Source organism: Cryptomeria japonica, chromosome 9, assembly GCF_030272615.1.
Source record: "Cryptomeria japonica chromosome 9, Sugi_1.0, whole genome shotgun sequence".
In the NCBI taxonomy this organism is placed as follows: domain Eukaryota; kingdom Viridiplantae; phylum Streptophyta; class Pinopsida; order Cupressales; family Cupressaceae; genus Cryptomeria; species Cryptomeria japonica.
The window spans coordinates 328,803,099-328,828,530 of record NC_081413.1 but is presented as its reverse complement, the minus strand read 5'-3'; the positions used below and the strand labels follow the sequence as shown (position 1 = coordinate 328,828,530).

The window sequence follows — 25,432 nt, the reverse complement described above, 5'->3', positions numbered from 1 at the left end:
AAAATGATGCCATTTGTCTTTGGTTTTACTAATATAAAAATGCTTCTTATTTCTGTTTGGTCTTTAGCATGTCAAACTTGAATGCATACTTTATTTCATTTGGTGATGTCTTAGTGTTTTGACTTTAAAGTATTGTACTGTAGAAACATTTATATGTTATAATGCAGGTCCTTGGGTTATAGCAGTAAGGATAATATGCAGATGCCTAGCCAAGGACAAATAATTTTAGTTCAAGCTCTTGGTGGATTTTTTGCTGGTGCTGTAGCCTCTTGTGTAACTACTCCTCTTGACACCATCAAGACTCGGTTACAGGTAGGGTGGCACTTGAATGGAAGTGTGCCAATTTATTTTTTACAATTTATTTTTTAATGGAAAACATGCCATATAGCAATGCTTATTGCTTGGTTATAATTTTTGTATTAAATACATAATGGAGTCAGATTTTATAGGCTAATTGGAGTAAATATTTTTTTATATCTGCATGATGCATATCCTGCAATGTTTCAAAGGTAGTACTTGTTGGAAGATTGCAAGCAAACTACTATTTGAAGAGCACACAAATATACTGAGAGGGGGAGGGGAGGAGGGGTGAATCAGTATATTAATAAATTTTTTCTTTTAGAATGATTTGAAAACTATGCTGCTACTCAAACAACCATACACATTGCAAGTAACACAAAGAACACAAAATTTCTTGTGGAAACCCAAAATGGGAGAAAACCATGGTAGATGAATGTTAATAGATTTCTTTTACAATGTTTGTAGAGGCACCAACCCCTAGTCTGATTTGTGAGCACCAACCCACAGGAAGCACCTACTCCCCTACTTTGTAAGCACCAACTTACAAGAGGCACCAACCCAAACACCAACTACTTCAAGATGAGGCTCAAACTTCTTTACAAATTCTGATTTTAAAGTTTCACCAATCTGTTATAACTGCTGTCATAAATCTGCAACACAAGTCTGATCAATTTCTCTGAAAATACAAATCTGATCATGAATTCTTCATATATTAAATAAATTTGTTCACAGTTTGCCCCATATGCGTGGAACTGGTCTTCTCACAATCTTCTTATAAATCTATACTTGATCCTTTAAAAAAAAATTCTCCTTAAACTTCCAGCATTATGCATCTCTTATATACAGGCATATAATTATTTTCACAGTACATATAAGCAGCAGTATTCTTCTTTTGCCTTGGATTATTTTCTCAGTGTTATACTTTTTTTTTAACTGTTCAATCTGATTTGATTCCCCTTATATATTTTCTGCGTAACCATTCAAAGAGGTTACATCTCTTTGAAACCCAAAAATTGTGACTATCATTGCATCTCTCCTGAATAAACCGATTTAATAACTTTTGCTCATGTTTTGTGATTTCTAACAAACTGATATTAAACCATCGATGATTTTTAATGGTTTTGTTTCGCCATCGATTATATAATGTTTTATATATATTTTTTATACTCACAACTAAACTTTAAGATGTTCACCGATTATGGTCTGTTTGAAAGACACGTTTGATCTTCCTCCCGATAGCTTTTCTTTGACCACCGATTTTCTTTAGAGATTCCAAGTGAACCGCAGATTTAAAATAGTGATCCTCATAAAAGTGCTTGTTTAAGCTGCCACGTAAAAGTGTATAAACCGCTTAAGAGAGTTAAGTTTGTCTTAACTAATGTATACGTCTCCATAATAAATCACTGCTATAGTAAAACCGTCGCCACTCGTTAGTTTTTATAATACTTTGACTTTGGGCGCAAAGTATAGTCGACCATATACATCGACTGTTTGAATTTTATCTCTGCCATTTTCTTATCAATCGGCCAAGTTTAATTATCGAAACCATATTCCATTGCTTATCGCTACATCAATAGATTCTGCGCCAACAGACTCTGCATTGATTAGATGATATATATCTCTGCATCTTATGTTAACAGCAGTCTAAGAGTCGCACCGATACTTATTACGCGCAGATAATTGTAAGTATTATAACTTCAGCAATAATATTAAATTATTAATCACCCTATATTCATCACAACTTCATAGCCATTGATGCTGAGACCCAATCCATTTTTCACAACTTCATTCCAATTTATTTGTTTCTTCTGGTTCATTTGAATAGAAATACATATATATGATTAGATTGTAAGCTCGATATCACCTACTTCTGGGACTGGAACAGGAATATATATATCAGATTTAGGACTATACATATAAATGATTAGATTGTAAGCTCTATATCACCAACTTCTGGGACTGGAACAGGAATATATATATATATATATATATATGTTCATCAATCTCCACGAGTTAACAAATGTCTTTGACATCAATGGCAATTTTCCATCACTATTGTCTCTGTGAACTATCAAGTATATCTTTCCAATAACTAAGGCAATTTTATTGCGTAAGGGGAAGATTACTATTATTGGAGGAAAATGAACGGTTTAAGAAAAGTAAAAGAGAAAATTTTAATCATGAGAATACAGACATCTACAATGTGCAGGTTCAGTTTATGTGTCCATGCCATTCAACTTCACTTTAACCATATCCTCCCAGCATTTAATACTGGTTATTTGGGCGTTTGTATGATGTTGACTGTTATCTCTTAATATTACTTTGAGATGAACATGTCTAAAACTTGTAAATCTTTCACGCCGCCGCCAAATAAAATTTCTAGTTTTGGTTAGATCTTGGTTTGGGTTTGCAGATTTTTAAATAACCACCCTAGATTTTCTTTTGAAAATATTGCAACTGGAAATCAGATACAAGAAACTCCTTTCCATTTTCTGATCATCCAATCCCCAAGATGGGCAAGCTGAGAGCATACAGTGTTCAAGATTACAATTAATTTGAAAACAACAGCAGAAATTAGAGCACTAGGCAGCATGTAATGTCCCACCCCTAGTGGAACACTGAAATCTGAAACTGAGTAACCTGCTTGTGAGTTTTAATTTATTAAACTATGTTCTCCTGTTATTTGGTGATCTTTTAGAGCTAGACAGAAGTTGCAGAAGATGTGTTTTCTATGATTTGTTATGAAGTTTTTGAAAGATAGTGATAATTACTTTCTTTTACAACAATGAAGCAAACTGAAAACTAAATTGAAAATTACATTCAAGTTTGTCTTTGTATCAGATTTCTATTGAAGATGAGTACATTAAGCACTTTGATATGAGTGCTATTACAAAGCCAATGAAGTCTTAAAAACACTAACTACATACCCGGTAGCTTGATGTAGATAAAGTAAACTTGAAAGGTAGCACACAACCAAGGTGCACGCTTAGAAAATGAGGTGCTTACTCAGAAAAAGACTCACAGAGGTCAGAAATATAATCCTTTCCTCTTCAAATCGCTAACATATGATGGTCTGCTGAAGGCAATAATGATGGAATATATAAACTGTACTTTCCCCTTGAGATGGGGTTTGTTGTGAGCTCCAAATCCTTGGATGGGACGGCTTGCTGATGGACTGATTTTCATGTCTTTAAATAACCTTTAGACTGCTGCAACCTTCCAAAACTTGTCTGCTGTATTGGGATGATTGTGTGACAATAAGGAACTGATGAGAAAGAAGTTTGTATTAGTATTGACCTTGCACAAGAAGAAGAGTGGGTTGGCTAGGCACACAAGGACCTCACTCAGCCAATCCACAAATAACTTCAAACTGCTGTTCCAAATACCACTAAAAATTGTTGTATGCTATTCAACATTTAGACAAAGTGTTGCTGGTTACAAACACAACAACTATGGTGCTGAAAACTGTATTTCTTGAGCTCCCTCTACCCTGAAATGGTATGGTCACACAAGCAAATAGGTGGCTTCAGATTTGCTACAAATTATCCAACTTTGATGCCCAAAGGAAACTTCTAAAAATGAAGCTTCTCCTCACACCCTTGGCTGGTCTCTCACAGTTGGAGATGTGCAAACAATGGAGGTTTGTTGTCGGCATAAATTGCCTATTGTTATGTTTGATAATATTTGCTATCCGACAAGGTATTAATTAATTGTATTGAGTGGGTTGTCAGTCTCACGTAGTTATGTGTCGGTTGGTTGACGGTTGTGTACCTCTCGGCAACCGTCAGGTCCTTTAAATATGTCGTGTACTGTCAAGGAAGTGGCATAGTATTGTCGGATCTATTGTAATCCTTGGCCGACCATCTTTGGTCTCTTCTTTGTAATAATTGAATGTGCGAATAAAGATATATTTTACTGTTGTGCCTGGTATGCATTGTCATGTACATTATTATTTCCTGTATTTAATTTACCAGTTGTAGCGGTAAACATTTTGGCGTCGTTGCCTTAAAAGAAATCGGGTCAGCCTTGAGTGATTCATGTTCGTAGATCCCATCAAAGGTGAGAAGAGGCCACAGGGTGGTCAAGACCAAGTGATTAGGTGATCTGCCGACCCTCGGTTGGAGAGAGCACAGAGACGAGTCGAAGCTTGGAAGTACTCGGAGTGTTGGGACGTTGGAGGTGGATGTGTAGAGGACGTGTGCGTGTCTGAGAGTGCAAGGAAAGCACCAGAAAGTAGCGGTTGGAACAGTTCACTCAGGTTCGACACACCTAGAAGTACTCGAAGTGTTGGGGATGCTAAAGGTGGACGTGTAGAGGATGCCTGTGTGGCCGAGAGTGCAAGGAAAGCACCAAAATGTAGCGGTTGAAACAGTCCACCCAAGTCCAGCACACAAGGCGAATACACACGTACCTTCCGAGTGAAAACAATGTTGAATACCCAGGAGAAGCAGAAACTGCCGAAGTTCACGGGAGACGGGTCGGAGGACCCGGTACGACATTGCAAAACATGCGTAGCCATTTGGGAGGCAAATGGCCAAGATGACAGGGACTACTGGCTGAAGGCATTTCCCGCCACCCTTCGGGGGATCGCCATTGATTGGTACATAGACCTCGACGCCTAGCACAAGATGAGATGGAGTGATCTGAAGAGGGCATTCCAGGAGGAATTCAAACTCTTGAGGGATGATAATAAGATCGTGGCCGAAATCTATAATACTAAGCAAGGGAAAAATGAGAGTGTACGCGCTTACAATCGTAGGCTCAAAGAACTATTAAACAAGATGGAAAACTAGCTAGCTGACGGGTTGAAGAAGAGGTGGTTCATGGAGGGATTGATACCCTCACTACGCAAGAAGATGAAAGTAGTGCCTCCGTCCTAATACGTCGATGCGTACAATCGAGCGATGGACATCGAGAGTGAAAATAAAACCTCCTCCTGAGAGAAGAGGAAGACCGATGATGATGAGAGCACCAAAGGTAGCAATGACGAAGAATCCAAAACTGTACAAGCCCTTCGATGGGATATGTTGAGAATGATGAAAGAATTGAAGGTTGAGAAAGGAACCAGCAATGAAGGTAATAAACTATGGTGTATTGAGTGCAAAAGGGAGGGGCACACGAAAGGTAATTGTCCTAGAACTATGTTTTGTGAAATTTGCCAAGTGCTGGGGCATTCAATCAAGGAGTACCCGTACAATTTGAAGATGAGAAGTACACAAGTACTCTTCACACAGGGAGAGTCCAGCCCATCGAAATCACAAAATATATCGCCAAGTGGTTATGGAAATCAACGAGGGCGAAACCAAATACTATACGACTCCAGAGGACGTCCTATCATACAGTGCCGACAATGTAGTGAATGGGGACACTTTGCGAGAGATTGCCATAACAAGAAAGACAACATACAATTATTGTGCAAATGGTGTGAACCAGGTGACCATGAAGACACCAACTATCTGAATTAGAAGGGTATTAATATGTTGGACGTGGAAAAACAAGAGGACGTAGTTTTGGCAATCACAAGAGCACAAACAAAGAAGGCGATGTATTCAAACTCTGGTACGGAAAAGGAACAAGCCGAAGTAGAACAAGTGTTGGCGAAGGAACAAGTAACTTCCAATTGAACTACAAGTATGTCATTGCGGGAGTCAGAGAAGAACATAGTCTGGCAGGTGCTACAAACAACCGTACCCATCAAGGTGGCAGACCTTCAAACTATGCCGCAACTGAGAATGGCAATTGCCAACATAGTTAGTGACGACACAGTTATCTAGAAACAATGTAAGCCACACAAGGAGGAACTGACGGGAAAACCATCAGCCAAAGGGAATGGGTCTAGTGATCCAATGTTGTTGATGGTGAGCATCGGGAGGAAGCTGACAGTCGTCGAGATGGAAATAATGGGGAAGAAGTTGACAAACACCATTGTCGATGGAGGCTCGGGAGTAGATGTACTACCAAAAGACACATGGAAATGTCTGGGGAAGCCGAAGCTTTGGCCGCTAACCTTCCACTTGGTAGGTGCCGGCCAACACGACATCCAACCATTGGGAACATTGATGGCACAAAAAGTAATGGTTGGGACACAACAATTTTTCTTGGACTTTGTAGTCATCCGGTTACATAAGAAGGCGTATGATGCACTCCTCGGGAGGGGATGGTTGATTACTGCCAAGGCGAATCATAACTGGAAGCGAAACACACTCTCAATTGAGAGTGACAGGAGGAAGCACATCATTGACTTGAGGAACCAGGCGGTGAGTGAAGAACTGGCACCTTAGACTTTGAGATTGACGGTGGAGAGTTAGGTATGGATGGAGGGAGGAAAGGCATGAAACCCAACGATGAAGCGATGCTCGAATTGGAAGATTGCTTTTGATAAGGAATTTAGATCAGAGATAGAGAATACAATAGTCTAGTAATATGTAGTGAGGATAGACTTTAATAAGATCACTGCAATGAATATGTTTTACCTCCGATGTGTATATACATATATAACTCTAACTACTAATCTTCTATGATAATATCGACAGCTTGCTGGTTCGTGAAATTGCCACAGTTATTGGTTTCGGTTCACAGCAAGTGTCGATGCCTATAAATAAAAGGATGAAGATTCATGTCCACGTAGGGGCATGACTTCTACGTGGCTTCTGCCATGCAGAGTCACGACACTACGGCGACATGACCCTTCATTCAATGTCGTTATATATTACCTGCTTCAATCCGAATGAAGCTATATCCTTAACACTCCCTCTTAGCAAAAGAGGATTGAATTTCATAATTAAGTTTTAAGGAACAACATTCTAGATATACACATTCATTTGACATGATCATTCACGTAGTAACACTTACTAGTGAAATACTTCATATCTCAGAGAGATATGGATTATCTAATATCCAACACTCTGGGACAACAACTACTTGAAGTCTTGTCAGATTACAACCTTGATTCTAGTGACAATTGTAACGTTGTCATTATCACAGGTGAAATAATTTTAGTATCATGATATCCGGCACATTCCGGGACAGCAAATTAATATAGTCAATCATAATGTGATTGTTATCATAATTTCCAACATATTTCGGAACAATCATTTAATGATAACAATTCAATAACTCATCATAGCAAATTTAGTATCAAGATTTCCGGCACATTCCAGGACAGCAACTTAATGTAGTCAATCTTGATAACAGATCAGGCTATTGTGAAAGTCGTCACCTTACAATAGAGATCTTACACTTGCATCACATGAAAGATCGTCACCTTCCATGACATAACACATACATGCAATATTGCATTCAAGATTTTCATGAATATATCAATTACATATGATTAAGATTAATATCAGAAATTTCCATTATAATTTAGTCATACTAAGTTTACCTCTAAAGTACTCTACTTTCAACTTTGCAAGAGGTTTGGTGAATATGTCGGCACTTTGCTCTTCAGTGCTGATGTAGGTCAATTTGATGACATCTCTGTCTGCCATATCTCTTATGTAATGGTATGGGATTTCTATATGCTTGGATCGATTATGAAAAACTAGATTTACAGAAAGTTTGATGCAGCTTTGATTATCACAGTGAATCACATTGGGGTTTAGGGGCTTCCCAAATAGTCCAACTAGTAATTTCCTTAACCATACCGCCTCACGTGCTCCCATGGAGGCACCCATATATTCGGCTTCAATGGAACTCTAAGCAATTGCTGATTGTTTTTTGCTAAACCAGGATATCATAGCTGATACAAGACCAAAGCAACACCTCGTTGTACTTTTGCGATCAATGGAACTTCTTGCCCAGTCGGAATCAGAATACCCTTGGAGTTGTATCTCAACATTTTTATACTTCAGGCAAAGTCCAATAGTGCGACGCAAGTATCTCAGAATATGCTTAGCAGCCATTAGGTGAATCTTCTTAGCTTCGCACATGAAATGACTTAACACATTGGTAGCGTAACAAATATCAGGGCGAGTGTTTACTAGGAAAATAAGAGATCCAATAATGTGTCTATAGTATGTAGGATTTGTAGGTTCTGAATCTATTGCTTCACTTTTGAGCTTATGAAAATTTGTTTCCATTGGAATGGATAGAGGCTTGCAATCTATCATACCAAATTTGGTCAGGATATCAGTGGTGTATTTTCTTTGATTTAGGAAAATATAATTCTCTTTTTGCCATACTTCTAGGCCCAAAAAATAGTGCAGTAGACCTAGATCCTTCATATCGAATTCAGCCACAAGATCTTGTTTGCATTTTGCAATGAGGTGATCTTCTCCTGTTATCAACAAGTCATCAACATAGAGAACAAGTATTAAGATGTCACCATCCGATATTTTGAAGTATATGTTAGAGTCTGCTTCATTTTTGGAATATCCTAGTTTGGAGAGAGACCTATCTATCCTTGCGTACCATACCCTGGGAGCTTGCTTAAGGTCGTAGAGAGTTTTTTTAGTCTACACACAGAGAGATTTCTATCATGTGTAGCAAAGCCTTCAGGTTGTTCTATATATACTTCTTCCCCAATAACACCATTCAAAAATGCGGTCTTCACGTCCATTTGGTGTATCTTCCACCCTTTGGAAGCTGCAATGGCAATGATGGTTCTTACAGAAATATATCGGGCAACTGGAGCAAATGTCTCTTCATAATCAATTCCAGCCTTTTGAGAGAACCCCCTGGCAACGAATATGGCTTTGTGTTTTTCAATACTACCATTTGGTGCATATTTGATTTTGAATAACCACTTTGATGAGACAACTGATTTGTCTTTTGGTCTAGGTACAATGTCCCAGACATCATTTTTTAAGATAGATTGGTATTCCTCAATCATTGCATCTTTCCAAGCTTGACATGTTAAAGCCTCTTCAACATTTGATGGTTCAGATTTTGTAAGTTTGGTCATGAGGGCAACATAGCATGATTGACTTCTTGTTTTCTTATTCTCTTTGAAGATTTAATCGGGTTCCACATTATTTTATTCAATCATCTTTCTTGCCCATAGTGGTCTTTTCTTCTTGTTAGGATTTTCAGCATTCTCGAAATTAGGTGATTGAAGTTCATGATTTTCTATGCTATTCTCCCTCTGATTTTCAATTGTAGGATTTTCATCTGATTCTGCGGTTAGATCATCTTCTGCACTTAGAGATAATTTATAAGCAGCATCTTCTTCAAATTTGACATCTCTACTGATTTCAATGGATCTTCGTCCTGGAATATAGACTCTGTATCCTTTAGTGGTTTCACTGTAGCCAACAAATATGCCTTTCTTCCCAGAGGGTTCTAGTTTGGTTCTCTTTTCTTTAGGAACGTGAATATACACGTGGCAACCAAAGATTCTTAGATGGCTTAAATCTGGTTTATTTCCTGTAAAAGCTTCTTCAAGTGTTATATTCTCTAGGATTGAATGAGGGCATCTATTTTGAATGTACACATCTGTATTTGAGGCTTCAGCCCAAAACGAGATATGTAGATTTTGATCATGCATCATGGCTTTAGCAGCTTCAATGATGGTTCTGTTTTTTCTTTCTGCAACTCCATTTTGTTGAGGATTATAAGGTACAGTACACTCCCTCTTAATCCCAACAGAAATGTAGAATTCTTTAAAATTTTCAGAGATATATTCACCCCCATTATCTGATCTTAGAGTCTTTATTTTCTTCCCAGTTTGATTTTCCACTAGGGCCTTAAATTCTTTAAATTTCAATAACACTTCATTTGATTCTTTGAGTTTTATGAAATAGATCCAAGTTTGCCTAGAGTAATCATCAACAAATATCACATAATACAAGAATCCCCTTAGTGATGGTAATGACATTGGACCACACAAATCAATGTGGACAAGTTCTAGTACAACTTTTGATTTGTGTTCACTTGAGGGAAAGGACCCTTTTGAGTTCTTCCCTAGAGCACATCCTTTACAAGTTCCAACATGATCAGATTTTAGATTGGGTAATCCTGTGGTAATTTTTCCTATAGAAGGTAGGGCACTAAATGGAAGATGTCCTAATCTTCTATGCCAAATTTCATTAGAGTTTGATACTTCATGATTTAGTGCTTCTTTTTGAGTATAACATAATTTGTATAAACTACCATCTCTAGATCCTATAGGAATAGCATTCTTTATGTTAGAGTATTTAGGCCAGAGTAGAACTTTATCTTCATGGAAGGTGACACGATATCCTTGATCAGCTAGTCCTGAAATAGAGACCAAATTCCTTTTGATACTTGGTACAAAGAGAACATCTTTCAATTGTAATGTAACTCTTGTTCTTAATTGAATTGAGCAGGTCCCAATTCCTTTCACTGGATAGGTAGAATTGTCTCCTATTGTAACTTCTTCAATTGAGTGGCCTTGAAAGGTTTCGAATTGATCTCTAAAACCGGTTATGTGTCGAGATGTTCCACTATCGATTATCCACATGTTTGTTTGAGTTTAGTTCGCTTGATAAGGCTAAGAAAAATAGAGGATTCCCTACTTCCTTGACTTCAGCTATGGTTGCTTGAGCTTTCTTTCTTTCTGGGCAGAACCTGTGAGTGTGTCCAAATTTATCACACTTGTAGCATTGAATCTTGGAGAAGTCTTTGCTTTTGTGATTATTTCCTCTCTTTTGTTTGAACTTCCTTTTCTTCCCTTTGTTGTTTGTGTTATTATGTAATGCTTGAATTTCTCCCCCTTTGTTTGGACCCAATCCTCTTGTGATTAGTCGAGATTCTTCTTGAGTACAATCATTCTTGAGTTGATCGAATTTTGGTAGTGTCAGACAAGCACTAATGCCTTGAATAAAGGATTCCCAACTTGATGGTAATCCCTTAAGTGCTATTAGAGATAGCTCCATATCATCTATATTATTCCCAATAGTTGACAATTGGTCTTTTAATTCTGAAATCCTCATGAAATAGGATGTGATTGTTTCTCCTTTGTTCATGTAGATATGCATTAATTGTTGTTTTAAAGTGAGCAATCTGCTTGCTTTATTTATTTCATATGAGTTTTGAATGGTCTTGAACATATCATAAGTTGAAGTTAGTTTTGAAATGGTTGGAAGAATGTGATCTTTAACAGCATCAATTATGATTTTCTTAGGCTTGTTGTTGTGTCTTTTCTAGGTTGTTTTCTCTTGCTCGTCTTTGGGCATCTTAGTATCTTCTTCTATGTATGCATCTAGTTCGAGTTCTTGAAGAATTGCTATTATTCGAATTCTCCATGAGACGAAGTTGGATGCGCCTTCGAGTCTATCCTCCACTCTAACACTGTTCACCATTATTGATTTTCCTTTGATTCTAAGTGCAAGTCTAAATTTTTTTTAGAAAAGAGGTGTCACTATTTAATTATTTCTCTACCAACATGGCTCTGATACCATGTTAAGGAATTTAGATCAGAGATAGAGAATACAATAGTCTAGTAATATGTAGTGAGGATAGACTTTAATTAGATCACTGCAATGAATATGTTTTACCTAACGATGTGTATATACATATATAACTCTAACTACTAATCTTCTATGATAATATTGACAACTTGCTGGTTCGTGAAACTGCCACAGTTATTGGTTTCGGTTCACAGCAAGTGTCGATGCCTATAAATAAAAGGATGAAGATTCATGTCCATGTAGGGGCATGACTTCTACGTGGCTTTTGCCACGTAGAGTCATGACACTACGGCGACATGACCCTTCATTCAATGTCGTTATATATTACCTGCTTCAATCCGAATGAAGCTATATCCTTAACAACTTTGAGGAGGAGACGAGTTCTCTTAATGGATTAATTTACTGCAGATGGAGGATTATGAATTCTTCCACCTCGACTGTAACATGCTATAGATTGGTGAAATCGAGAAAGTGCAACGTCCTACAAGCTTGAAGGAATTGTATGGGGTTAGGCTGTATGAGAAGGAGAAAAAAAGTTGTAGGAATAATGAAGCACGTCATCTGTATGCTATAGGGGGGTTGTATGAGAGAAGGCTGTACAAGTTGAAAGCACATCATCCGTGCAACAAATCCGTACGGAATTTGGAAGCACACCATTTACCTCAAAAGGATCCGTACGCCCTGTGGAATACTACCCAAGAAGAGTTCCGTACCACAAATCCGTACAGAGGTGAAATTCAGGAAAAGCCACACAGACAAACCGTACATTGGTTGGGTCCAGGGTTGGACGAAGGGAATAAGGCTCAACCCGTACGAAGGAGTCCGTACGGAAGGAGACACGAAGGCAAGTAAAGACCAAGACGACATCACATCAAACTGCTAGGAGGAAATTACCACCGTATGAACATCAAACTGCTAGGAGGGAATCACCACCGTACACACATCAAACTGCCATGAGGGAATCACCACCACACAACCACCTTCTCCTTGCCACGTACATCACCTCAGAACCGTACGTCCAACTGTACGACATAATTGTGGAATAGTTGTACGGACTTCACAACGTTCATTGCTTTGTATTGTACGACTTTTAGCTCATTCCGTACGGCATGGCAAGTTCATTCATCTCGTACAGTATCACAGGTGCATTCCTTCCGTATGACACCTAGTGCATCGTTCCCTACTGCCAACGCACTTTTCGAAGTTCCAAGGAGTTATTGCCGTATGTCAATTCCGTCACATACGGACAGATCATATTGCCCACACCGTACGGAGGATACTTCATCTCGTACAGACAAAGCCTATTGTCGACATCGTACGACCAAAGAATTTCTTTTGTATTGTACGACAGTGGTTGTAGAGAATTTCTTTTGCATCGTACGACAGTGGTTGCATCTTGTACGGGAACAACAATCAGCCATACATCATCAACCTCAGCTTGCGTGTGGAGTTCTCATCGTGTCATATATGGTACAATCCTCTCAATGCCATTGTTTTGTACAACAAAGTGTTTTCTTCACGACATGTTGCAGATGTTGGTTAAAGCTCTTTTTTGGCTTCATCAGCATTGTTTTTGGGGTCTTAAAAATCACGAAAATCATGTGTGCCATGTTGTTCCGTATGGTTTTGAAGGTTTTGAAGGGATCGTCCGAGGGGCGCTACCCCTTGCCCCGTTGGGGGCGTTGCCCTCAGACCCCCGTTGGGGGCATTTCCCCCAAACCCCCATTTGATTTGGCAGGTACACTACAAGTTGGGGTTGTCTAGTGGATGTCGCTGTCTATCATTAGTCTTCTCGAATATTACTTGATGTTTGCCTGTCGTCTGGAAGACGACTTTTTCTTTTGGGGGGGATGATGTTGTCGGCATAAATTGTCGATTGTTATGTTTGATAATATTTGTTATCCGACAAGGTATTAATTAATTGTATTGAGTGGGTTGTCACTCTCGGGTAGTTATGTGTCAGTTGGTTGACGGTTGTGTACCTCTCGGCAACCGTCGGGTCCTTTAAATATGTCATGTACTGTCAAGGAAGTGGCATGGTATTGTCAGATCTATTGTAATCCTTGGCCGACCATCTTTGGTCTCTTCTTTGTAATAATTGAATGTGCGAATAAAGATATATTTTACTACCGTGTCTGGTATGCATTGTCATGTACATTATTATTTCCTGTATTTAATTTACCAGTTGTAGCGGTAAACAAGGTTTCCGTCTCCAAAGTTCTCAAAACCCTAAGGTTGCCAAGCTCCTCAAAAGGAGACATGAAAGAGAAATGATATTGAAAAACATGAATATAAATGAGTCTCCGATGACCTTTAAATAACCTTTCCTCAAGTTGCCATAATTAGGGTTGAAACCCTAACACCTCAATCAAATTTAATGAATTAAATAATAGTTACTTTATCCTCATAACAATTCTCCCACTTAGAAAATACACTTTATGTTATATGCTTTCTCCACTTATACTAACCTTTTATCTCTCTTCCCCATTCACTCTTTCACTAGGAATAGGTACATAGGAAAGCTGAAACTTAATATTATAAATATGTTTTAAGTGACACAAGGAGAGATTACAAAGTAATATGCATCAATTTTAATATCTCTTTTAATTTGTTTTTTTCTCTCTCCTCATGGATACCTAGCAAGGAAGCACCTCACTCTCTCTCTAGACTCATGTATGCCTTTGAAGGAGATATTCTAGGGTTTAATGCAATTTTAGACTGGCAACTTGGAGATAACAATATTGCTGACTGTTTCCACCCATGTTAACTCTAAAGTGCCCCTTGAAATAGGAGAAAATCACTAGTCTAGTGTCCTCTGCCTGTCCTTATCAGTCTACGAGGACTTCGTTAATAGACTAATCCTGATCTGTTGATTCTGGCTAAGAAGGGGACATTACATAGCAAGTTAGCCAATACCATTGATTCAGTGGAGTGCATATGTAGTATTGGAAGAAATAAATATCCACTTATTTAGTGGGAATTGCAAGGGAACTTCCGCTTATTTAGTGGGAAATCTTAGAGGTCACTTCCACTTATTCAGTGGGGTAAGTATATCAGCAACAAACAAGAGAAAACTCATTGACAGTAACTATCTAGTGTTACGATATTGAATGCATAGAAAGGTAAATCTTCAATGGTACAACCATTTGAAGGATGATAAGATTAGACCATATGCAATACAAGCACTGAATGAGTGCTGATATAAACTGCTAGTATAAACAATTGCTCTAACATCCCTCAATAGCACAAATAACAAGTACCCAACAACCTAGCTATGAAATAGCAATTTGATACCTTGAATAGATGAATAAGAAGGCTAGTGCAAGTCTGAAAACACCTTGATGTTGCCATCGCTCATAACAGAACTGAATACACGTTGAAGATCACCAATCATTGAAATTTGTGGAACTTATAAATTCGTTCAAAACTAGAATTTGCATTGTAACTCCTATAGATTTGAAACCCATCTCAAACATTTTGACAATATACATAAATTATAACTTGCATAAATAAATACCTGTTGATGGTGTTTTTACGCACTATGCAACACAAAATAAAATACTAACTATTCTATCCTCTCTTGAACAAAGACTCCCAAATGCTAAGCTGCTTGATAAAGTGGGATTACTCAAAGGTTATTGAATGTCAAGTCTTGACGTGCTCTTGGATAGATTCAATTATTTGATGTGATATTGCTGGGATCACAAGGTGGACTTACGTTGAATGCTTGAAATATTGTTGGAATGTGGGATTTCACTTGATTTTTAAAAAAAAAGGAAAGATGATAGGGTTTAGGAAACTAATCTAACTCTAAGAATTTAAGAGCAATGGATAATCCTTGATGAAATTCAACTAAGTCTTGCTTTGACATGCTATGAACATCTTCAAAACGCTAGTGCAATCTCCTAAGGATAACTGTATGATTTTTAAATCACCACGACAAGTATAGACACCATAAAGTTGATGCATATCAATGAAGAAGTGATAATTGAAGTTAAGCTTCTCTAAGATGGATCCAGTTGACTATGCAAGGCAATTTACCATCAGCAAGGTGTTGATCATAGTTGAAAAACTTGGACTTGGCAATGACTTGGCAAGCTCAATTTTTTTTAAAAACTCGGGACTTGCAAAAACTCGGGGAAAAACTCGGCAATAACTCAGCAATTTTATCGAACATCTGAAAATACATTTAAAAAAAAATATTATTCAAAAATACACATTTACAACAAATTTTGTATAACATATACTGGTTTCCATGATATATAAATCAAAGTTTGAGTTAAATACATAGCATAAACCAAAAAACAAGTGCAACATATGAATAAGAGTTCAATACATATCAATGTATCATAGTGACATAGACCACAAAACAACTACAACCTTTGAAATTCTGATTACATATCAAGTTCAAGTTTTGGTATCAATGAAAATGAGAAATCATAAATTGCGCCTACGACTAAAGCTCAAAACAAATTGTTGCCGCTGGGGGGGTGGTGCTGAAGTAGTGGCAACATCCTCAATAGGTGCGTCTGCTGCATGATCAACCTCGTACTCCTCCTCATGTGCTACCACTTCCGCATCCCATTCCTCTCCTTCCCTCTCCAACTCACTTAGCTGCTCATCGGTAAGGAATGGATCCAAATCATTATCAACATCATTAGGAGCAGCAACCCATTCTGCTGAATATGGATCAATGTCATCCAAGTCAAGTGCTTCATGTGAATCTTGCCCTTGCACCTTCTTCTCATGCAATCGAAGGTTGTACTGCACATAGACAAGATCATCAAGTGTTGTTGAGTCAACCTATTGCGCTTTTTGTGTGTGGATGGCCTAAAAAATACTCCAGTTGCGCTCACAACCAGAAGGACTACAAGGCTGCGATAATATACGGATGACAAGCTTTTGAACATTAGGCACTGTGGCACCATAATCTTCCCACCACAAATATGCAAGGATAAAAAATGTCATTTATAACTTGTAAAGATTTTAATAATCTTAAAGAGAGAAATAAATGGTAAAATAAAATTAAACATATGTTTTTTTTAACTTGGTTGTAGGGTGTCTCTCCTACGTTTGCAATTAGTTGAAGAAAACAATGGCACTGTGGCCTTCTTATAGCTCTGCAACTCATCAAGTATCTGGTCTCGAAGGATCTCATCATCAACTAATCTCCCAATGCATGTGTCGAGGCCAACTTTAACCTTTGCATCTGCTCTTAAACTCGGGGAGTAGAAAAAATTGGGATTCAAGTAGTAGGCAGCAGTATGAATATGTTGGTGGAGTTGATGGATCCACCTCCGATCAGTTATGTGCCATATGATTCATACTTGGTCTTGTTTGACCCATACAAGAGTTGAATTGCCTCTTTGGCTTTATCCATGGCCTCATATAGATACCCCATGGAGTTATGATCCCCATCCACCATTCGTCGCACCCTCACCAACGGTTTCGACACCTAGATATAAAAAATTTAACAAAATCAGCAGATTGTAATATTAGAAAACATAATAAATTATCAATTAAAGTTTCAAAACTAACATTGATGATCTCCTCCACCATCTTGGCAAAATTAGAGTAAAAATTGGCAACCACAATCTTCTCTGCTTCAGGCTTCATAGCACAAGGACTCCCCAACCATCTTTCACTCACAAACATCTACTTCGGGTTGGGCAATGCAGCTAGTATGCTCTGTAAGGTGAGGAAATTGGTAGCAAAGTGTGTGACACCCGATCACACAAGATCCTTACCATCAGTGTGCTCTCTTGTACGATTCAGAACCCATGTGTGATTGTAGATGTATTTGGTGGTATTCCTTCCATCTTCAACCACTTTCTTCACCTAGCTTAGTTTCCCTATGTCCTCAAGGAGCAAGTAAAGACAATGGGCCACACAAGGGCTCCAAACTAATTGCACAAGATCTTTGCATTCTTCACTTCATTGGAGGCATCAATTGATTTTAAAAATACTAACTATCCCCTTGAAGCAGCTAGAAAGTTGATGAGTGTCCTATTCCTACCATCCGTCCACCCATCAGAAAGAATGGTGCAGCCATTCTTTTCCCAAATACTCCTTTTCTCTTTCCCTAATATGTGAGTGTTTTGGACCTCATCTTGCAATAAGGGCCCACTCATCTCATAACGACTTGGGGACTTCAACCCCTTACTTGCCATAGTCAATGCGGTGACCAAATGGTCCCAATATGGACGAGAAACAACATTGAACGGAATATTGTTGTAGATCCAAAATCTAGCACACGCCACCTTTGCCTGTTGGTGAGCCTCTTTATTCCATGCAGTGCCCTGCAATCCAGGTTGTGCACCAGGAGTGTTACGTGGAACAAAGTAGTTTTCCATATGGCTGCCCACACTTCCCGTTCCTCGTATCCGCAGCCCAAGGGAAGAACTAGATGCTTCCACATTTGTATGTGACCCTGTAGAACTCAAATCTGCCCTTGGGGCGACCATTGCCTCTGTTGTTCTCTTTTTTGTTGCCTTCCTTTGATCATATGCTTCAAGCGTTGCTATTGCATCCTTCGTAGCCTCTTCATGTTATAACAAACATTTTTTGGTATCTTGGCATTCAATTTGTGCAAGGTGATATTTGAACCTATTAATGCCGCCTTTTATAATCTTAGTGCAATGTTTACAAATGACATCTCCTTGTTTTGGACCTGGTGTCCCATGTTTCCAAAAAAGGTCTCTCTTTTTGCCACCACCTATACCTGTAGAACTAGAAGCCATTTTCTTTCAAAAAAAATGGAAGAGAACCTAGCAAAAGAGAGAGACGACATTTAGGGAACAATATCACTGTTATTAACTTATTGCATTCCTAATCCTATCTATATCACAGTAACACTGCTATTAATTACAATGAATAACAATGTTAATAAATAATAACAATTAAAATTTATTATATTAAATTATTAATACTGTTATTTAAAAATAACAGTGTTAAATTGTTAATGACTTATTATTTTTGAATAATAGTATTAAAAAGATCACACTGGAAAAAATCATAGTATTAAAAACTTATTATAAAATAATAATACAGTCATAGACTCACTATTAAAAAAATAATAAATTAATACAGTGTTAATAAATTAATAATAGAGTCACAAACTCACTGTTAAAAATTTAACACTGTAAAAAAACTAAATTATTAATTTAACACTGTATTATTAAAAATTTTAAAAGTCACTATTTAAAATTTAAAAATAGTGTTGAGGAAAAAAAAACATAGAAGAACTGTTCAAAATTTCGAATCAGGCAAAATCAAACAAAGGAAATGTGAAAACATGGAACCTGAAATTCGAAATACTGCCTTGAGCCCTAGTCACGTTGCGCGGATTTGACTGCAATCGTGTGATTTTTTGCTGCAATCGTGCTCTAGTTGCGTCGTGAGGATTTGCCTACTGTTGTGTGGCTTTTTTTCTGCTCCCATTGCTCACAATAAAATCAAATGTCAAATTTTTTTAGGTTTTTTAAGACTTGAAAACGTTTTACTCATTTTTTTGTGCCAGTTTTTTGGGTGATTTGTTGACAATTTTTTAGCGATTATTGCAGGAAAAAATCTCGGCGGGTTTTGTTAAAACTCGTTGCTGAGATTAAAAACGAGTGACTCGCACCGGATTAGGGCTCGTGAGTACTTGCAATTTTACCTTTGGAGCGCAGAGGTTTACATCGCTGGTATGGATATACAAATTTCGCCATTGCTCATAGACAAATTTCTTCCATTCATCTAAACAACATGAAAATAAATGAGAAGTAGAGACCATGCAAATTGTTGAATCAACTTATCAATTTCACCATGTCTTCAATGAAGTTTACATGCTTCTCGCAACAATATCTTGGCAACAATCTTTGCCTTCTCTTCCTACTCTACTCTATTTGCTATCTGCTACTGAGCTACTAACTATTCTCTATCTATTATCCTTTACAAATGAAAGAGTGGAGCCTTGTATAGTGCTCTCATTACAATGGAATGGCTTAGATTGATTCATAATCAATGGCCAAGATCGAAAGATAGAAACCTTAATTAGAGTTTGTTACACCCATTGCAAAGCATTTAATGCTTGACCAATGATAAAATTACATTTTGTGCGACACATGTCCTTCCTTGAAACTTCGACCAATAGGTGACGATGGTAGGTGCATTGAGCTTTGTGCCCATGTAGTAGTTATCCTCTTTGATGGATGAGTTAGGTACATTGAATCTGGATGCCTTATCTTGATTAGATGTGATGGCTAGGCACCACCTCAGCTTCGATCTTTGTAACTCATCACAAGTTGTAATTGTAAATGAATGAGGCATATCTCTTGATACTCAACATTATCCAAGCTCGATTAATGAATGAGACAATTATAGGAGACATTCCCCAATTGCATGATTTTCTAACTTTGATTAACTCTTTTGAAACTATATCTTGTTTTGATCACTTGCTTTCTTAAGCTTTCTTTTGGCTATACTGGCTATGATTCTTGGTTTTCCGAAGGAAATTCAAGATTGTGAAAATTTCCATGCTATATTCGATGTTGAGAGCTGCTCTTTGTCATGTAGTGTTTTCCTTTTGATGCCTTTGTGGTGTGATATTCTTCTTTGTTCAAAACCTTGATCCTTTCATCCTAGATATTGTTGAGCTCCTTGTGATATCTTCTTAGAATGTAGATCTTCATGTTGATTTGGCCAAGGTTGGTATCTCCCACGTTGCCTCAAAATGGTGTAATTTTTGATTCCATTGCCTCTCCTCTCGAATCTTCCTTGATGAGGGCTAGTCGTGCTCCTACCATCTTCCACCTGCGAGAGTTGTTTAAGTTAGTTTTGTAATATGATATTTGATTTGCAAACAAAACCTAATGGCCTAGGCTAAGGTTCATAACCCTTGTTGAAATAGTAGCTAGCTTGGATACCTATCTATTGTATTTTAATGTTGTCAATGACAATTAAAATACACATGTATTATCTATTATGTAAATTGAACTTAGGGCTGGGCCCAAATACATGTAACTTGTAATTATGTCTTGTTATAATGTAACTTGTGGATAGGACAGGCCCTACAAATGTAACTTGCAATTTGGTCTAACCCTAATTGGGCGATGTAACTTGTGGTCCTATACTGAATGTAACTTGTAGATAGGGTAGACCCAAATGTAACAATTAACTATGTTTTGGGCTGGGCTCAATTGTAACGTGATGGTTATTGGGCTGGACCCAATACCTAACGTGGGAAAATGTATAATATTAATTATTTATCTTGCAAGCCGACTTGAGGATGTTTAGCGCCAAAAGGATGGTATATAATCCACTTGAAGATGAAGTCATTTATACAATCATTCTTAGCAAATGCAATCTGCTCTCCTACACTTTAGCGAACTCTTCACTTGTGCGAATTCAGTCAAGGATATTGTTGGGCCAAGTTGTCAAGATCTTCTGCAATTCTGCTCCAGCCTATTGTTGTCATCAGCTGCTGATCCTCTCTTTTGGTCATCTACTGTTGATTAGGGCTACATCCTTCATAACCTTGTCAACTTGCTGTTTGGACAGCAATCTGAGATAAGTTTGCTATATTGTAATTGCCTACAATTGAGATAATACTTATCATATTTAAGGCTGGGTTTTTCACCTCCAAGAGGGAGGTTTTCCCAGGGTATTAGCGTCTTGTGTCTTGTGTTTTATTACTATTACTGTTTATTCACAGTCTGATTATAATTAATTGGGTTAGTTTAACATCTGATTGCTTGAAATTAACAACCCTAAGGTGATAATCTTCTCAAAATGTCTTAACACAAATTCAAACCGTGGTTGCACCTCTAACCTTTAACTAAGATATGATCATCTATGATAATAATCAGTCCTTGCGAATGCTTAAAGATGATAAAAAATGCATTAAAGAAACCCTCTTAAAACAAAACTTAATAAATAGAGGTCAAATTGAACATAAATAAGGCCCGATCCAATCTCAATTTGAGGAAATATACTGCATTTCAGACCTGTGATATATCATAAACAAACTGGTCAGTTGATTCAATTACTTTCTTGGCCAAATTTTAATGCCCGAACAAATATGTCCTTTGACCGATCGCTGGACCTTGGGCAAGTTTTGGTGTAGGCGTGATAATCTCCCTCCAAATTCGCTGATTACACTCAGTGCTTTTGCTGTATGTCAAAGTCGTCCAGGCTGTGAAGTAACTTGTTGTGGATGTTGCTTAGTGAAGGTGCTGCCAAGGCATATCAGTTTGAAACAGTTGATCAAAATAGGAATCGCTAGACTTCAATTTGCTGGCATCTTCCAAACAATTACAAAGTCGCCACCTTGAATGGCAAATTTGCTACACTTTGAATGGTGGTCAGATATTGATTGCACCTGGTCTTGATCAACACAAATCGCTGTACCTAAAATCAGAATCGCGCTTCTTCATGAAGTCATCATAACCTCAATCAAAATTGCATGAAGATGGATTCAAATTCGCCAAAATTTGGCCTTGGATTAACTTTGCCTTAATCAAAACATAAATCGCTGTCTGATAATGAATTCGTCCATTTACAAATTCGCTGATGTTCAATTGAAAGTTGAATCACTGTTCTAGCAAGGATGATATCAATCTTGTGCTGATCAAATGAAATGATCAACACATCCTTGCAGTTGTTTTTTTTAAAAGAAACTTGATACTTCATCACAGGCACCTGGCGAATTTTATTAAATGCTTGGCAATTAAAACAAAGGGTCAATTTGATTTACATTCATTCAATGTCTTGTAGTTATCCATTTTAAATTTTAAGCGAAAGCATTCTGTTCCAAAATCATGGGGTCTTAGGAGAATTGATTTGATATGAATCACCCCCCTACATTAAATACCTTGCAATCAATTCATGAATGCAAACTTCGAATTTTGCAATTCAGATCTTAAATGCAAATGCCTTGTAATCATTTCTGTAAATGCAAACGGCATGCATTGAATATATTATAATCATCATTTATAGCCTGAGCTTAGAACTTTAAAATTCAAACTTTAAATACAATCAGCTGGCCATATCAGATTTAGTGTTTTGCTTTGATTGGATCAAGTTGTGGTTACCAAATTAAATGTCTCACACCTGCGCAGCAACCTTTATTAAACACCTCACAATTAAGTCTTGAAGTCGATTTTGATTTTGCAATTCACATTTTAAACGAGTCGCCCAACTTGATACGTGACAAGGAAAAGGGTGCCACCTATTCGCATCCTAAGGCGAATTTGCCCAAGACACACTTGTGTTTTCCAAGAGAGGTCGTTCAAATCATAGAGCTGCCTAATCAAAGGATGAAACGTCCTTGGTCAAAGGACGAGATATCTTACTTGGGTGAAGGCATCCCTAGTCAAAGGACGAAATGTGCTTGGCCAAGGGACAAGACGTTCCTAGCCTGGGAAGGCTTGATCATGTAACTATGTGGACATCCTTAGTCAAAGGATGGATGCCCTTGGTCAAAGGATAGGATGTCCCTTGATTTCCATGCCTTAGCCAAATTTTACATATAACATCATAGGTGAATTGTTCAAGTGACACTATCCCAAGTGCAAGCTCATCTCATGCTGACTTATTCAAAAGGAGGATGCTCAACAACCTATTCTAAAACAAAATGAAAGCAAAGAGGGGTCCCCATTTGCAATGGAGTGATGTGTGAAAACGTCACAACAATACCCAAATATAAATACCACTTGTACTTAAATGTTTATTTCATGTACGACCTCTTGTTATCATGCCAACATCAAAAGTTAAACCCAATACACTGTCAACTATCCTCCAGATAGCAAAGAATTTCCTATCAGCAAGGAAAGACCACAAAAAGTGTTGCGCCTAGGTTAGGGAATCCTTACCCACACCCTCACAGACAACCCATTACATGGAATGATCCACACAAATTACCAATCTGCCTTCCTTGAACTTGTACAAATTGGAATGATGAAATGGTGACCCCAAACAACATACTAAGAGGATCAAACACAGAAATTGCACCACACAAACAACTAACACTTTAAAAAACTCACAAACTCTATCAACATCCAACATCATCGAAACACATTAAATCATCCATGAATGCAATCTCAAAATCGTAGCTTCAATTTGTAGAACAATGGTGATCTCTAAATGAAATCACACTAGCTAGCGAGGGTTTTTGTTTGCAAGAAGCTTAGGAAGAACTTAGGGTATAACAAAATAAATTCAGTAGTCTAACCTTACAAATGAACTCCCAACCTCCTTTTTATAACCTTTTTAGAGGTAAATAACCAATTTAAAAATATAATAAATAATATTTTTTTTCCCTCACAAAGACCTTTTTGGAGAACTAATATTATTTTTCATGTGTTCCCCCAAGCCTAGGTGTCCAACTTGAAACACATCAATACCTTTTCAACAAGCTATTGCACTAAGTTGTCTTTTTTAATATTTTCAATATTCGACAACTTAAGTGAATTAATTAAATAATAAGTCAATAACTTACCCAAGTTTTAAAAAGTATCCAAATGACATAATGATTTAATTATGATCATACCATGGTGGTACTGGAGTCATAGGACGATAAACCAAAGCAATTGGGTGACTTACTAAAAATAGCCCACCCCTTCAAGAAGTTTGGAGAGCACACAAAAGGTCAAAACATGATTTTAAAAGCATCAATAGGCTCCATATAACCATTTGAACTCATTGCCGATCAACATCTTTGTAAGACACAACCTGAGCACTCCAAAAAATTTGGAGTTCTCGTCAACTCCCCAAGTAACTTTTGAAAAAATCGAAAACTGGCTAAGCGCTCACAAATCAATTTTTCTTAAAATGGGGACATTATAGATTTAGTTTGTGGATTTGAAAAAACTTTTTTTGGGGTTGGGTTCATCATATAAAAAACCATTAATTAATGTATATATTTGTAATCTAAAAATAAGAATATTAAAGCTGTTAAAGTTTGGATCAGATCAGATATGTGAATAGTTTTTTTTTTTTTTATAATACTTGGTTCGCACTAAACTATATGACAATGAACTCTTGAGTGCAGGTTGTTGCACATGTGAAGGGAACACAACTTAATGCATAATGTGTTTGAGAGTCTGCTGAATGAAGAAGATCGATATCTAAAAGGCTTGCACTTATGATTACTGTACTTGCCTATTAAACTCGAACTACACCATGATATATACCTTACGGTATAGGCATGTCAATGGACAGACATGCCTCTACGTACGTGTAGACATGTCGATGAATAGACATGCCTCCACGTACGTGGAGACGTGTCTCTTCATTGAGATGTCTCTATATCGAAGCTTATGCAAGACAACGATACCTAATCGTTTGTTATTCGGTTGACAATCAAACAACGATTCCTCTTAATCGTTTGTTAGCAGTTTAACGATTCTTCAAATCGTTAGTTATTACTGTTACGTGCAAGTAACGATTTTCATAATCGTCTTTGAAGGGAGATCGACTAAAGTCGATATACACAGCGATAAATATATATCGAACTATTTAATGTGGAGAATCGATTTATATTGATCATTTCATTTGATCAATATAATCGATACTTATAGATACGGTGCTCATATTCTAATTTGTATAAACAATGATAAATATAAATTATGTATATATAGATATTCATATATATAATAATAATAAGAGCACTTATTATTATTACATATATTAATATGTATATATTGATATCAACGATAATTTGCATTACTTATAGATACGAGACTTCTCCGACCAAAGCTATAAAACATCAACAAAACCCA

At 37.4% G+C, this 25,432-nt stretch overlaps 1 protein-coding gene across 3 annotated transcripts in view; it reads left to right on the top strand.

Annotated features, from left to right (window-relative positions):
* The window catches only part of LOC131029743 (uncharacterized), a 145,335-nt gene that overhangs the window by 73,876 nt on the left and 46,027 nt on the right, over positions 1-25,432 (top strand). For 2 of the 3 annotated variants that reach the window (XR_009102818.2, XM_057960385.2), the window contains exon 4: positions 168-312. Coding sequence is in view for 1 of the 3 variants with exons in the window: in XM_057960385.2 (XP_057816368.1) it covers positions 168-312 (145 nt within the window). In the remaining 2 variants the exon portion in view is untranslated. Of the gene's footprint in view, positions 1-167; positions 313-19,234; positions 19,358-25,432 lie in introns of all 3 variants that reach the window. The other variant, XR_009102817.2, reaches the window with a different exon arrangement.